The 15,239-nt window shown below is 40.0% G+C and overlaps 1 protein-coding gene across 4 annotated transcripts in view; it reads right to left on the reverse strand.

Annotated features, from left to right (window-relative positions):
* Window positions 1–15,239, reverse strand: part of csnk1a1 (casein kinase 1, alpha 1) — a gene marked incomplete at its 3' end in the record, with an annotated part of 29,934 nt that continues 14,695 nt past the window's right edge. The window contains exons 5-11 of one of the 4 annotated variants that reach the window (XM_080901480.1): window positions 10,577–10,660; window positions 5,730–5,869; window positions 5,406–5,484; window positions 5,087–5,161; window positions 4,703–4,809; window positions 4,315–4,427; window positions 1–1,164 (exon numbers count right to left, since the gene is read on the reverse strand). In XM_080901480.1, coding sequence (XP_080757606.1) covers window positions 1,157–1,164; window positions 4,315–4,427; window positions 4,703–4,809; window positions 5,087–5,161; window positions 5,406–5,484; window positions 5,730–5,869; window positions 10,577–10,660 — 606 coding nt within the window. Of the gene's footprint in view, window positions 1,165–4,273; window positions 4,428–4,702; window positions 4,810–5,086; window positions 5,162–5,405; window positions 5,485–5,729; window positions 5,870–10,576; window positions 10,661–15,239 lie in introns of those variants that run through there. The other 3 variants (XM_080901478.1, XM_080901481.1, XM_080901479.1) reach the window with 3 other exon arrangements.

The raw sequence follows: 15,239 nt of genomic DNA on the forward strand, positions 1-15,239 counted from the left end.
TATTTTATAATCACTGAATCTTTATAATAAAGGACATCTCTGAGCAAGAAAAACTGTTTCCCAGTGTTCTTTATACACCTAACAAGCGACTGGTATACGTGTGATAACTTGGACTCAATCTTGAGACGGTGCTTTAAACAGTTTGGTCTCATGATGCAGCACACTGAACCTAAAGCCCGAAAAAAGGGACAAGGGAAAAAACAAAACAGTAAGTTAAAAATTCACGTTGGTATACTAAAGAACAGCAGAAGGGGGATTTTAATACCATGTGAATATCCCGAATATTCAGGTGAACATGATTTCTTTACGGTGCTGCCTGCTGGGGAAAACAAACACCAAGCAACAGACGCTCACATTCATGCCTGGCTGGTGCTTTCTACACAGTTTTCATGTGAAGGTGGCTGATAAGAACTTGTGCTTGCTCTGAGTTATGTAATATTTTTATTGGCATTTATGGAGAAGATTTAACAACAGATTTATCATTCAGAGCTCTAGAGAGGGAGAGAGCCGGAGTATCATTCTACCATTGACTGCCATCCACTGCTTATTAACAGGCAAACTCCTAATCACCATAGGAAAACAAAACCAGAAGAAAAAAATCAACATTTGATTTTTTTTAGTAAATAACATCCAGGGGTGTGTCATTCAATTATATAAGAAACAAAAGGGAGAACAGGTTGTAGGCTTACATGTTTAACATTTGGTAAAAGGAGGGAGTGAAATAACTGAATGGGAAGAGAAGAGATGCTTTGAGATGTTTCTACTGGGAGAGGAAAAACAGAAGAATGGTCAGTTGATCTCAACTTCAGTTTCCAAAGAAACAAAGTCAACACTGAGGAGAACAGAGACAGAAGGATGGATGGGGGAGGGCATGTGTGTTGGGGAGGGGGGGCTACAGCCTCCACATCCTAAAAAAACCAAAAGCCCAAAAAAAAAAAAAAAAAAAAAATCTTCCAGAGTGGAGGGTTTATTATATATACACATATATGAATATATAGATAACACAGCTGACAAAGGTGTGTGTAAATCTATATATTTCCATTACATAGACAGTTATGATGGAAGGAAAGACTTTCTTGTTTGTCGCTTATCCAGGAAGGGAGACTTATTAGTCCTGGTCACCAACACTTCAGGAGCTCTGCTCAGAGCAGACCCCTCAAAAACCTGGAGACAGACAGAAGCATCATTACCACAGTTGTTCAGGAGCACAGAGATGGACAAACTGAACACCCACACCAGCGAGGGAAGCATGTAGCGCAGTGAAAGCAAAAGGCCAGCAGCAAAGAACTACAACCAGCACACAGGTGTAGAACACAGGAGGTGTATCAGTGTCCTACAGCGCTAGTTCCCTACAAACGTCTTGTTGCATGCTCAGCCATCCAGGTGAGCAACTCTGAAAAGGCCCAGACGAACAGCATCGACCTTTTGGGATTCCCCAGGAAAGTCCATCAAGCTACCTGCGGTTTCATTTCAAACTAGAGTTACTGAAACAACATCAATACTCTCAACTAGTGTGAGACTACACAGGTAACACGAGCATGTTTAACCATACAGCCCGCACTATACCAACATAACTACAAAACCCAGAAATTCTAACTACATGTAGCATTCCCATCATACATTTAATGTAGGATATTTAGCAGCACTTGGTGAGCTCACCGATGTGCACTACCAAAGTTTTAGAACACCCCAGTGTTTGCAGTTTTTATTGAAAATGACGCAGTTTAATGTCTCACTGTATGAAAGAAACTGGAGTTAAAAAAGAAATCATGGAATCAATTTATAGACTAAAGTTGGGCGATGTGTAAAAATATTCCAACCGACAATTGTCAGTCCAATAAAAGACGACAGGCGATACGGACGCAGGCACAGACTTTCTGATGGGCGGAGCGATGTAATCACGCACGGACTGACTTGTGCATTTAGAATTTAGACGTTTTGTTTGGAGGGAATATTTCACCTTCCTGTTTCAGTATTAACACAGATACTTGTTTATTTGAGATGCACCAAATCACAAAAAAGACTTAACATCTGAGTTTGTTTCCTTTAATGATGGCTGGAAGAGACATTTTGAATTTTAACAGACTTTTTATTTAATCTTTGTATTTGTTGTTTGGTCGAGTGTCAGAGACACTGTAAACAGAGTGGAAAAGAGAAGCAGCATTGTGCTTTTTTATTTAAATGTTTTTCTGAACATTTTTCTTTCTGTCATGAGTTTGTAAATGGACGGGGTTCAAGTCTGGAGACTGTGCTGGACGCTCCGTGTTTCCAAGCTCACCATCTTGTTCTTTTTCCTGAGGTGGTTCTGACTAACTAGGTTCATGTAGGCATTAGTAGCACCAGCTCTCAAGGCTTGAACCTCCATTGATGCAGAGAAGCTTTAAATTGTTAACACATTTTGTGCTCCCTGAAAAAGGCCTTTTTGAATAATTCTGAAATGCAGTTTCTAGTCTTAGGCAACCTTACCTTCTTTTAAACCTCTGGCAGTTCACCACTGTCCTTTGCACCATTTCAAGTTCTTCACTGGACTTGAATTGCAATAAATAACTGGAAAATTTGGGGTTGCTCTTTAAAAAAACAACAACATATATATTTTATTTAGTGAAGAAAGGACAGGAAAGCGGGGGCAGAAAGGGCTGTGGGTCGGACTCGAACCCGGGCCGGCCGCTCTCAGCCGTATGGCACGTGGTCGCCCGCTGAGCTAAACCAGCGTCCTAAAACTGGGGTGCTCTAAAACTTGACGGTAGTGCACATGCACAACATGTGCGTGCCAATGTTACATCGAACCATGCTGTAAACTAAACTACTTTAAATGGTGACATATTGCATCTCACCTGAACCACAACATGTCACCCACAGACAGGTATGTCAGTACTCTATATGCTGGCGTACATGGACCACTTTGTTGCAACAAACTGCATGTGGCTGTTCAGCTCTGTGTGGAGTTTGCATGTTCTTCCTGTGCCTGCAGGAACATGGCACATGGCTGTGCAATAGCCTGATGACTCTGTCCAGGTCTTCTCTGTAGCACAAGCTAAACTAAAGTAGCATCACAAACAGCACTGCATGAGAGCAGCTGCCCTCTGGTGACTGCAACCAACTATGACATGTAGATTATGGTGTGCAAAACGTTGAGCACAAGATCAACAGACGAACACGCTGATCACTTGATAGATATTAAATGCTGCGCGCCTTCTAGACTGGTCTTATTCTCAAAGCCATTTTTCACTACAGAGCAACAAAAGAACATGCTCGTGGTCATATGTGTGCTGCCACGAGGTCCTGCTACAGCAAGACTGTCACAGCCTCAAGTCTGGTGGGGCCAAAATGGGTTCTAATGCAAACTGGGCCACGTGATGCTGCTGTCACAATGATGCATTTGAGTGATCTGGGTTTAGAAGAAGTTAAAGGCACATAATTTACAGTCAGTATTGGGCAGAATTTACAGCCTTATAATCAGTAAATAAATACATACAACTTTGAATGATGTCAAGCTCTGACATTCAAACAGTACACACATGTGCACACACGTCTCTGTGTGTACATATGTGCACGTGTGTTCCCTTTGCATCTTTATGTAGATAGAGGCAGAGAAATCCCTGTTAAACAGGGCGCTGCAGCAAAAACATCTGATGCAGCCACTTTTGAAATTCCTGATATGTTGCTATTTGTTGATGTTATTCAATTTGTCAAATGTGTACAAAAATGTTTTTACACACAAACGCAGCAGCAGCCTACAGCTGCCATTGCCATACAGTGTAACCATCTCAATCATGTAACATGGAGCAGCAAGAGACACAACATGTTCAGCATTTTCATTTGGATAGGAAATGTTAGCGACTGCAGAAGAATCAAGAATGATAGTTGGTCAGTATTAAAACATTGCGACAGCAGAGAAAGCCTGTAGTCCAACCCCCAAAAAGGACAGAATAGCATGACAGCAAAGTTAGTAGTCAAATTCCCCAAGGACGTCTTTGCTTCCAATTAAATCTTTCTCTCTTTTCCAATATTATTATTATTATTATCATTAATATTATTGTGCCTCAGGCTTATAATGTGGCTTGACTTTATTTCAGCAACAATATCCTTTTTGCTGTACATTTCCAATTTGGTGCTTGTTTGTTCTCCAGGGGCACTGGGGCATGGAATAGGGAATTCTAATAATAAAACAAAACAATAAAACAAACAAACAAAATAAACCCAGTATCTAAAAGTCCTGAATATAATGCTGAGCTATTGGCGCCTGTAAAAAACGTCACTTGGCTGTTTGCTACTAACCTTTCATGTTAGGCTTGGGTTTGTCAGTTTGCTTGCCTGTGGGGGTTTGTGCCTGCTGGCCCTGGCCCCCGGAGGAGGCCCCCTGCTGAGCGGCTTTCTGTTTCAGCATGGTCCAGTCAAATGTGTAGTCATACTGGTGGTTCAGAGTCCTTAAAACACACACACAGAAATAATACACCAACGTTAACATTGAACAGTTTAAAATAATTTTGTAGGAAAGAAACAGTTTAGTTTATTCAAACGCATACAAATCCGTCTGTACTAAAAGTTTGCAATTGCATACAAAAGATTAGCTAATGGATCAGCAATGGCAATGTAGTAAAAGCACGTGTTGGGGTTAACTACTGGAAACTGCATTTAGCTCTCAAAGCTGACGACCCCAAAACTGACAGCCATGTACAGAAAGTTGGACACGTGTGTTCACCTGAAGAGGATGCGAAACAGCTGGCGCAGATACATGTAGTCTGGAGCCTCCTCAAAGCGCAAGCCACGGCAGTAGTTTAGATACATGGCAAATTCTGCTGGGAAACCCTGGAAATATGCATTCATACAACTGAGTGTGCACTGCTTTGATCATGGTGCCTGTTTAACCCTGTAAGATGTGACATAACTGCAAGAAAAGGCCATTTTCATTAGACTTTTTAAACTGAAGGGTTTATTGGCCTGACTAATGTTACATGTAAAATTCAAAGTGTTCTTTTTGCTAGCTCTGGCATCCTTGTACAGTCTATTTAGGTTTCTCTCTGTGTGGGCACACTGAACATGTAGGTCTCAAACTCTTGGTGTTGTGCGGTTAAAGTGTTTTTACCTTACAGAGGACCTCAACTGGGGTGGACATCTTCTTTTCTGAAATCTTTTCATACTTCTGCTTCTTTGTGGCAGCCTGGACAACACAAAATACAAACAGCATGTTTACGCCACAACCCACTGTTACACTAAATGCACTCAGGCTACAGGTGCACTGCGTCTGAGCCAGAGAGAAGTTACAATCAGTGCATCTCTAACTCATGCTAGTGAGCGATACCACAAAACATCATGGTGTGCTGCGTCTGTAGTTTGTCTACCACACGTCCAGCACAAACAAAACTACCGTCTTTGCCTGCAGTGTGTCAAAGGCAGCGACATACCTTTAATCCCTGCCATGGCAGACTGGTTCTGTTGAAGTACATCAGCACGTAGCCTAGTGACTCCATATCATCACGGCGACTGAAGACAACAAAAGTGTTCATTGAGTACACAACGAGTGCATTAGCGTTTCCCTGACACCGTCAAAATATTCATTATTTTTCGTTCTCTTAGAAATGGTTGCTGTGGCAGTATTACGAAGAGAAAGATACAATGTAAACCAGAAAAAAGCCCATTTAAAAAAAAAAAAAATTGGCTTGATTTTTAACACTGTTGGAAAAAAAGTAACCTATAATGTCCTTTGTCTATCAGATGTTTGCACAGACCTCTGCTCGATGCCCAGGTGCGCGTTGATGGAAGCATAGCGTGCCGTGCCAGTCAGGTTCTTGTCTTCTCTGTATGGGATGTGTTGTCGTGTTCGGTTGTCTCTGTACTTCTTTGCCAAACCAAAGTCAATAAGGAACAACTGATGGAGAGGGACAGAAGACTAGTTAGTTGTCGGTTACCGACGAACAAAGAGTTCTTTCATTAAAATCATCCTTTTTGTCCTTCTGTAAAACAAATGCTAACATTACTCAACGATGAACGTAACCCTGTGATGGTGTCGATATGCAGAAGCGTACGGGTGTCTGCTGAGCGGAGTGTGCTTGGAGGGTGGGGGCACTGCACTCTTATTCTGGAACATTACGATTCATTTATATGAACTGACACTAGTCTCAGGTGAAATGTCTTAAATGACTGTAAAAAGCCATTTTGATAATCGATCTATTACTCGACTACTGATTCTCTAGTTTGCGTTTACAGCACTGTGCAAAAGTCTGGAAAAAGCTGTCATTTATTCTTTGTTGCGTAAATGGGTGCAGTGATTTATTGACACATGCAACTAATACATGGACAAACAAAACAACAAAACAAGTTAACAAGCTTCAGAGTGTATTTGGTAGTGAGCACCCTTAATCTTCAACACAGCCTAAAGCTTTTGGTAATATTTAAAGTTGCCTTCTGGGACGACTGGCCGAGCTTCATTTGGAGGCGAGCCGTCTTTTGTTCCACTCTCTCAATATGACACCACCTGGCTTCAATAATAATGCAGCCTGGGTTCACAGTTCCACTGTTTTATTTTGGGGGTACCCCCCTATCAGATATGCCTTTACCTCAAAGTGTCTTTGCAATCACTGTCATGTTTAAAACTAAAGCTAGAAACTTTCCACATGGCATTGGTCCAAAATCTCACGCAGTCCTCTGCATTCACACTATTACCAAATTTTACCAACGTTACTGGCTGAAACACAAACCATGGCAGTATGTCCACTGTGCTGTACAGATGACGGCACACACTGAATTACAGCTGCCACTGATTACTGTAATAATCTGGTATTCCATTGATTAAGTAACCAGGTAAGTAACTGGATAAAGAGTATCCAGTCTTATTAAACGAGCAATAATAAATATGAAAAAACGAACAAACTGCTCATTAATCTCCATTAGTGTTGGTCATGTTACTTAACAGAAGTAATTAGATACTGATTACTTTCTTGAAGATGTAATCAGTAATCCATTACTTCACTGATTATTTTTCAAAATTAGTTACTTTATTACTTTTTAAAAACATGATACACAACCTGAATACGTAATAAAGCAACAGACCTTTGAGCCCAGTTTTTTTCTGCATAATCACATAACATTTAGTTAAACTTGTTTTAATCTTATAACTTTACGCAGATATCAAGTCATACTGAGCTGCAAAGGTAGAAACTACAATCAGTTTTTAGCAGTGACTTTTATATTTCCTTTATACATAAAAAAAATCCAGTTGACAATAAAACTGTCTTCTTTAAGAGTAATCTGGCCAAGAGGGCAGCAGAAAAAAACCCGCAACCAATACAACAGTTATGTTGTAAACATATTTTAAGTGGCCAAAAAGGACCGGATCGATTATAATGTCGGTACAATAACACAAGATTTGTAAAGATACTTGAAAAACAGGCAATTTTATATGTAACGTCTTTGTAAATCCTGTTCAGTAAAGTCTATTTACCAATATAAGTAAACACACGGAAATACCGGAAATCAGTTTTTGACAACCGGCGTGCTCGGCGCTCGCTCAGATTTGAAGTTTCATTTCTTCCCATGCAGTAGGGGTGGGGAAAAAAATCGATTCTGTGTAGTATCGTGATATTTTGTTTGCTAATAATGTATCGATACAGGGACAGCAGAAATCGATATTTTGTTACAAAAAAAGTTTTTGTGGACTCTGACTTCAGAGCATGTTGATCCTTTTTCTGAGCAAGAATCCTGACATTCCTTCACTGTCCAAATGTTTTTAACTTGTTTTATGGCAGCAATAAACACGACAGTTTACTTATTTTAATTTAAGACATGTTTTATTTTAATTAAGTTTAAAACTTTTTTATTTAATGTAAAATTATATTTTGTTTTAATTTACTTTCAAATTCTTCAGTTGCTGAAGGGGCTGCATAGTTTTCATAAATTGCATAGTTCAGAATAGCTGTAATTGTACCAGATGGTTGCATTCAGTTCAGTTGGACTAGACTGTAATACAAACCGTTCAGTTTGTCAACAATAAAACTGACTGAGATGAGAGAAAGACTGAGTGCGAGACTTTGTTATTAGATAAAATGAATATTGATCAAGTTTACCTTTATGTGCAGAATTTAAATATCGCAAAATATTTTTAAATTTCGCAATAATATCGTATCGTGAGTTAAATATCGTGATAATATCGCATCGTGGGATATATGGTGATTCCCACCTCTACCATGCAGATGTTTGTCAGTTTTTACAGAATCAAACTCAAAGTACTGTCAGTGCGTCCACGCTTTAAACGCTGCATGGTCGTACTCTCTTGCACACATCACACGCGCTTACGCCATCGTCATGAGACACACTCACAAATAAAATCACGACGGTTTAGTAATGCGGTGTGCTTACGGGAAAGTAACAGTAATCTAATTACTTTTTTGGAAGAGTAATCTTACTTGTTACTTAAAAGTAATCGGACACTTCTGCCCATTCTCCATTTTAGAAACTGCAATATGTAATCGTTTAACTGCATAACATTTGTCAAAAAACCCCAAAAACTTTCCGATGTATTTTTGCTTTATTAGAATTTCTTTTAAAAAACAAAAACACCAAACCAAAAAAACAACCCCACCCTTAAATGCTAAATACAAAAAAAAAAAAAAAAATCAAAAACAAAACCCCCAAAGTCAAATAAAGGCTTGATCACAACACTTTAAAATATCAGTACCTTCATTAGGTTACATCTATGCTAGCAATGTCAAAATGTTACGTCGCCTGGCTCTCGACTTAATCAGAAAACTTGACCTCTGATCTTCAAGTCAAGGTCGGTGAGATTCAAACTCGCCCAAGAGTTTTAGCAGAGGCACCAATGATATCAATTTGAAAATCCCAGGCGGCTTCCTCTAGTTATGGCATTCACAAAATGTTCAGAAAACTTGACCTCCGTCCTTGGCCTTGAGGTCAAAGTCACTGGTAGGGGGATTTTAAGTCGATACACCTGTGGTATCTATGTACCTATGTCACCTCGCTCTCAAGCTGTCACATTCACAAACATAGGCATCCAAACTGCCCGCACAACCAGCATCATGACGTCAACACCCCCGTTGACCTTTTACGGCTGAGGGGTCCAGAGAAGACACATTTCCAACAACAGGAGTTACAACTGGATGCACACTCACAGCCAATATAATACTGCCATTTATGACCGGGGGGGGGGGGGGGGGGGGGGGGGGGGGGGGGAGATAAATAAATAAATGAATAGCTCCCTCCCAAATGTGAGATGGTCAAGGGGTTGGGGGGAAAAAAAAAAATATCAAATTAAGGTGTCTCATCTCTGTAATTTAGGCTTGCAGCCATAATTCTACAGTGTTTACACACAAACACCCTGTTACAACATGACCAAACCTGCAATCCTATCAAGACAGAAATCCTACTCACTCCAAGACTGGAGTGAGCACACCTACAGTTCACTATACTGGCCCATTTTATTTTCCACAACTGACAAATAGTCATTATTTGATATGAGTTTTAAGCACCAGATACACTGCTCAAAAAACAAAGTACTGGTGACTGCCGGTGACGACCCCTCAGACCTAAGTAGACACTTATTGCATCAATTTGAAAATCCAAGGCAACTTTCTTGATTGCATTGACAGGATTTTCAGAAAAACCCTGACCTCTGACATTGGTTGTGTTGGTGGTAATGAAATTAACCGATGCACTAGACGGACAACAATAGGGCTTCTTTTTTTAAAGTAGTTTTTATATTTGGCTATGGTCAGTGTCACTACAGGTAGCATGACATGATAACTGGACTCTACAGAGGTCGCACGTGCAGTTCACCTTCACTGGGATGACATATCAATAATGTCCCCCGCACAGCCTCAGCTTAGCTGTAAGACTTTGAATGTCTCTTATTGAAAGATTTCATTTTAGGCTTAGAAAACCAAACACAGCAACTATAAGCGACCTTTAAAAAGGGGGATAAGAACCAGGCAACTTTAATGCCTCAACATTGAGGCACTAAAGCAGGTCAAACAGTTTATCACTGTATGTCAATCACGTTAAATACGATTTGCTGCTGTCCTGCTGGCACATTAAGACACCAGTCTTATTGGTGAGAAAGAAATAAACTTCCATTTTTCCTTTTCTGTGTGAAATAGACTTACACAGTGCACACTGGTCTGTCAGTCCCACCACCCACCAGTACTGGTAAAGTATTAAACACTTAACAAGAATCAACCAGAACATTAGATTCTATGATTCTGCAGTTTCTCCAGTGTTTGTTCCTATTAGCTCACTGACTTCTTGTTATTAAAGTTAGGTTTGATTCATCGCTAAAACAAAATAAAAAATAAAGTCATTTCACTTCCTCTTAGGCCAATGAGGACAATCAGGCACTCGTGTATAATTTAGATGAATGCAGCGTCTTTGTTACATGGCAATGACAACTACTTCTTAGCCAATGCTAACAAGATTCACACTGTTAGATGGAGTACATACGCTGGGCATTATGCAACTGCAAGATGGGTGCTGGTGGGCTAATTCATTTTAAACCAGTGTAGTAAAATATGATTGCAAAGCGACAACTGCAGTTGTGAGGCAGCTGGTGTTGTGGTAAAGGTCACACCTGGTTTAATCCTGAGAAAGATGGATCCTGAGAAGAGCTAACAGCCAAGCTTCTTTTCCTCTTCCCCACTGACGAGTCTAAACACTAGGGCAGACAGTAGAGGGGCAGGGGTCAAAATTACACAGCCTCCATCCACCTTCAGTTACAGTTAACATGAGTACAACAGGCAGTTCTGTTTGTACCCACATTGTTTTCTCCTTTTAACAACTAACACTGTCCTGTAGAGCTAGGATATGCACTGGCTTTTGTACATGCGATGCTGGATCTAAATAAGAAATACAGTTTAAATAACCGTGCTACAGATTTGATCATTCTGGCCACCTGTCTAGAAGAAATCATATTATGGTTTTCTTCTGTCAGGACAACCATGGAAAGATCAGATCAAAAGTGTGTGTGTAGTATGGGACACATGGATGCTTCAGTATGATGTCTGACAAACACTTGGGGGAAATAGACAGCAAGTGCCATATCTCACTAAAGACCTGGGCACAAGTGGGGTTTTGGTAAACTGGTAGTGACGAGTGGTGAAGAGTATTTGATATTAACATAAAGCATGTAAAAAACAAAAAGCAAATTCATGGGTTAATGTCTTTTCTACAGTTAGGTTAGTATTGCCAAAAAACCAAAACCAAAAGTGGTTAATAAGTCACCTGTAAAGTCTGAAACCAACACCCAAGATTTCCTCTGATACAGTGCAACCTTACCAAAGATTTAAGGCTCTAGCAGAGGGACTAAGCTAATGTGTGGTTTGTGATTTGGTGATCTAAAAACAACAACAAACCCCAAATCTGGTTCTATTCAAGTTGGACATTCCTAGCACATAAATACTAATTTTTTAAAAATGTATTTTTTTTTTTTTTTTTTTTAAATGGTCAACACTGCATAAATCTGCTATGAAATATGACAGCTCTTATAACGGGCATGCGGCGTCATTTTAGCTCTTTAATAGGGGAGGTAGAAGCCAGCGAATGAGGACGTCCAGTGTTCTGTTACTGGCCTACTCAAGCTTACTTGCATTAGTGAAGAGCAATAGAGGTGCAATATTTACCCAGGGCATTCACATAGCACAGCAAACACAGAGCAAAGCTAAAAATCAATCTTTGACAAAATATACCCACCACACAGGTAACTTGTGTTTTTACTGGACACTTTCCTTGCCACAAACCAGTACGCACCAGTAACGCAGGCATAAATGACTCATGTTGGGATTTTTGGGGCCATGACCAAGCAAAGGAAGCCTCGGTCTAACATTAGATGTGCCTCATCAGTATTATACTTCACATGGCAAGGTCTGTACACGCATGCACAACACTATACTAATTCAGCACAGCTCTGCTTTGTGAAGTGGACACAGATTAGACTACAAAGAAGCATTAAACAAATCCATGACTATAGTTTGCACATTGAGTAGAATCTGTGCCTAAATGAATACCAAACTGTCCTGAATAATAACCTTTTTCTTTTGATGAAAATGTTTTGTCCTGTTGGGACTTGTTGTTTCCATAATGACAGCACTCTTATTCACAGGGCCTGTGGGGTGGCTGCATATTAAGGAGTGGCCCAAAGCCTTACTTTCCTTAAAATTGTCAGGCCAGCTTCTTACTCTCATTTCTTTAGCAGTTATAACTCATCAGCATATTTCAATATTAGGAAGAACTTTCTGCATGTCAAGAAAACAAAATATTCAAAAGCAAACTACACACAAAGTTGTAATTTTTAGGTTAAAAGCCTCCAAGTAATTGAACAAGGTTCTTAAAAAGGAAAGATGTTAGGATTTCCACTGGAAACCTTTATAAATACAACGCCTGAACTTAATGAAAAGCTTTACTTTTATCACTATTAAAACCCATCAAGTGCTCAGTTTCACCTTAATTTGACTAAAACTGCAAAGCAAACATAATACTCAGAATTTTGATTTACGGCAGCTTTTAACTTCTTGCATGCAGGCAGTGCAGAAAAAATGAGCAAGACAGGGACAAAGTGACGGTAACTCAAACTCTTAACAGTTAAATGTTGGTAATACTGATCATATTAATAAGTATACACGAGCGTGGGACCCAAGATACACGTTTCTCAACTTCCAGATGAGTCACTCAAGTGACTATCAATGATTATGAAAAACATCCGATCTGGTACTAAATGTATCAGAGGCCTGTAATGTCCACAACTGAACAGCTGTCGATTCAAAGCACAGCAAATTGTTTCCAGTGTGGACACAGCTTTAGCACCACCTCCCTGTGATCTGTGTTATGTGCTCTACACCACTTGTGTCACACACCAGGCTGCGGGCCTAATCTGCCACGAGAGATTCAATACAAATATACATAAAGTGACAATAAACTACATATCCCAAAACGCAAGCCGTCCCATGAAGAGACAGCAAACTGCCACTAGATTAAAGTGTTTCTACAACACCACTGGGTTTAGTGACCATCTCAGAATTTCCAGAAAAAGGAGAATCGATGCAGAAGGAAGGCTGTTTAATGAGAAATAGGAAAATGAATATTTGTTATTTAAGAAGAAAAACCAAAACAGCTTGTGCTGTGAGCGTGTCGGTGGTGAGGGAGGTCGATATACGTTGTATTCCTTCACATGTATTTAAAAAAGAAAAAACATCAGTCATTTTAGTCTCCATCAAAAACACAACGTGGTTCAAGAATTAAAGGCAGACTGCAACCTCAGCAGAATGTGTTCATCAAAGCTACAGCCCAGAGGGACACAGCACCAACAGCTTTACTGTGGCCACTGCCCGTGCTTCAAAGAGTTTCTCAGTGTTTTTGAAGCGGTGCATGCCAAGGCTTTGTGACCAGGGATCCACCAACCAGATAAGACTTCTTAAAAAAAATAATGAAAAATCAATTTGTCAAAAAACAAAACACAGTAGCAGAGTGAGTGAGGGAATTTACAGGCAATCTTACATCCGTCACAGAGGGAGGTATCTGGCTTTTTCATTAGCTGTTGATAAAAGCACAGACAACACTGACACAGTGCAGTTAGCAATTTTTATATGGAGCGTGAAGGCTGACGTCTGTCTGTCCCGAGGAGCTCTTTCATGTAGCTTCAATGCATGGGACGAAGACAGGGAGGGACCGGTGTGGTGGAAAAGGCTGCTTGGTAGGATTAACATAGGACAAAAATGGGGGGGGTGCCACAAACCTCTGATAACATTACTTCATCATCCATCAAGAAGCTTTGTGTGGATTGTGTGTATGGAGACATGCCATACCATCCACAGAAGCTGAGCAGGAACGTAGTTCTCAAACTATTTAAGCTCAGGAGAGATTTTTTTCATGAGAAGAAAAACAAAAAAAACAAACAGAATTTGTGTTTGCCTGTGGTCAGCATCTCATCTGGATGGAATTATTATCCCCTTTTAACTCAAATCTTCTAATAGTTTTATTTAACTGAAATTTAATGGCGGTGTTTGCATCTTGTGTTCTTTTTAGAACACGACCATAGGTCACACCATCGATCCAACTTCACCAATCTAGTTGTGGACTGAAACAAATTTGTTCTTTTGAATAAATTCTACACGTTTCTGTATGTGCAGTTATGTATTCAGTGTGCTTGCAGAGCCCCCCTCTTCTTTTGTTTAACTACATCATTAGCTGGGGGTAGCTTATGCTGACAATGTGAAGACTGTTGAGCCATTTGTTTCTCTAAAATACAAATCTGTCCCACATTCTCAGCAGCTGCTCATCACCCACTGTGACAAAGCTCGTCCTGGACAAAGTTCACATGCTAAGTTATGAAGAGGTTATTTTTGCTGCTGTAGTGTGACTTTATTAAACTTATAACTTTAAAAGTTGTTAATTAAAGCAACGTGTCAACCTATGTTGTTGCATTTATGCAAATGTTTGGAGTATTTGTAACCCAATATCAAAAATCAGATACAGAGACAGTTTAACAGTATGGCAAAGTTCAATTACATTTATCCAGTTACAAATGGTCCTTTGAGGGAAACCACAATGCTGATGGAAATGAGTCCCCGGCTCTACACCACTCATCACCTCACTCAGGCATGGTGACATGCAGACTTGAATTTGGTAACAGAGAGAGATTATGAAAGAAACTAACACTATTAAGTGGCCCAAAATGCATTAGATACTAACACTACCACAAAACAAGGTCACAAATTCGACCAAGTAAATGAAACTTACAACTATACTTCCAAGGCCTGTTATTTTTAAGGGATTTCTGTGAGAAACTGGGGTTTAATAGGAAACTGGTAGATAACTGGTAACTGGTAGATAAGGACATCTGGGAAAACAGACCGGTATGTCCAGTAAACACAATAACTTCAGGAAGTAGACTCAGAATTGATTCCCACCAGTCACAAAGCTCCTTCAGCATGCTGACATTCAGTCCACGTTCATGTTGGACTTTACAGGTGTTCAACATTTTGCGACTGCATCTTGCAGTTGCGATAAGCTCATGTTGACACCACTAAACGGTGTTAGGTCCCTATCTGGACCTACAGTTGGCAACAGTAACCCTGGTTCTGCACTGCAGTTTTGGTGAGTGTGGTCACAAGATTAACCAGATGTCCACCAACTGTACGTTAATGTTAATATGAGTCCTCCCGCTGACAGCAGATCCAGAGCAAAACAACAATTACTACAAAGAAACAAAACGGATGCGAGCAGGGCTGGCTGGTTAGTAG

This window comes from Rhamphochromis sp. 'chilingali', assembly GCF_963969265.1.
Source record: "Rhamphochromis sp. 'chilingali' genome assembly, chromosome: 13".
Classification (NCBI taxonomy): Eukaryota; Metazoa; Chordata; class Actinopteri; order Cichliformes; family Cichlidae; genus Rhamphochromis; species Rhamphochromis sp. 'chilingali'.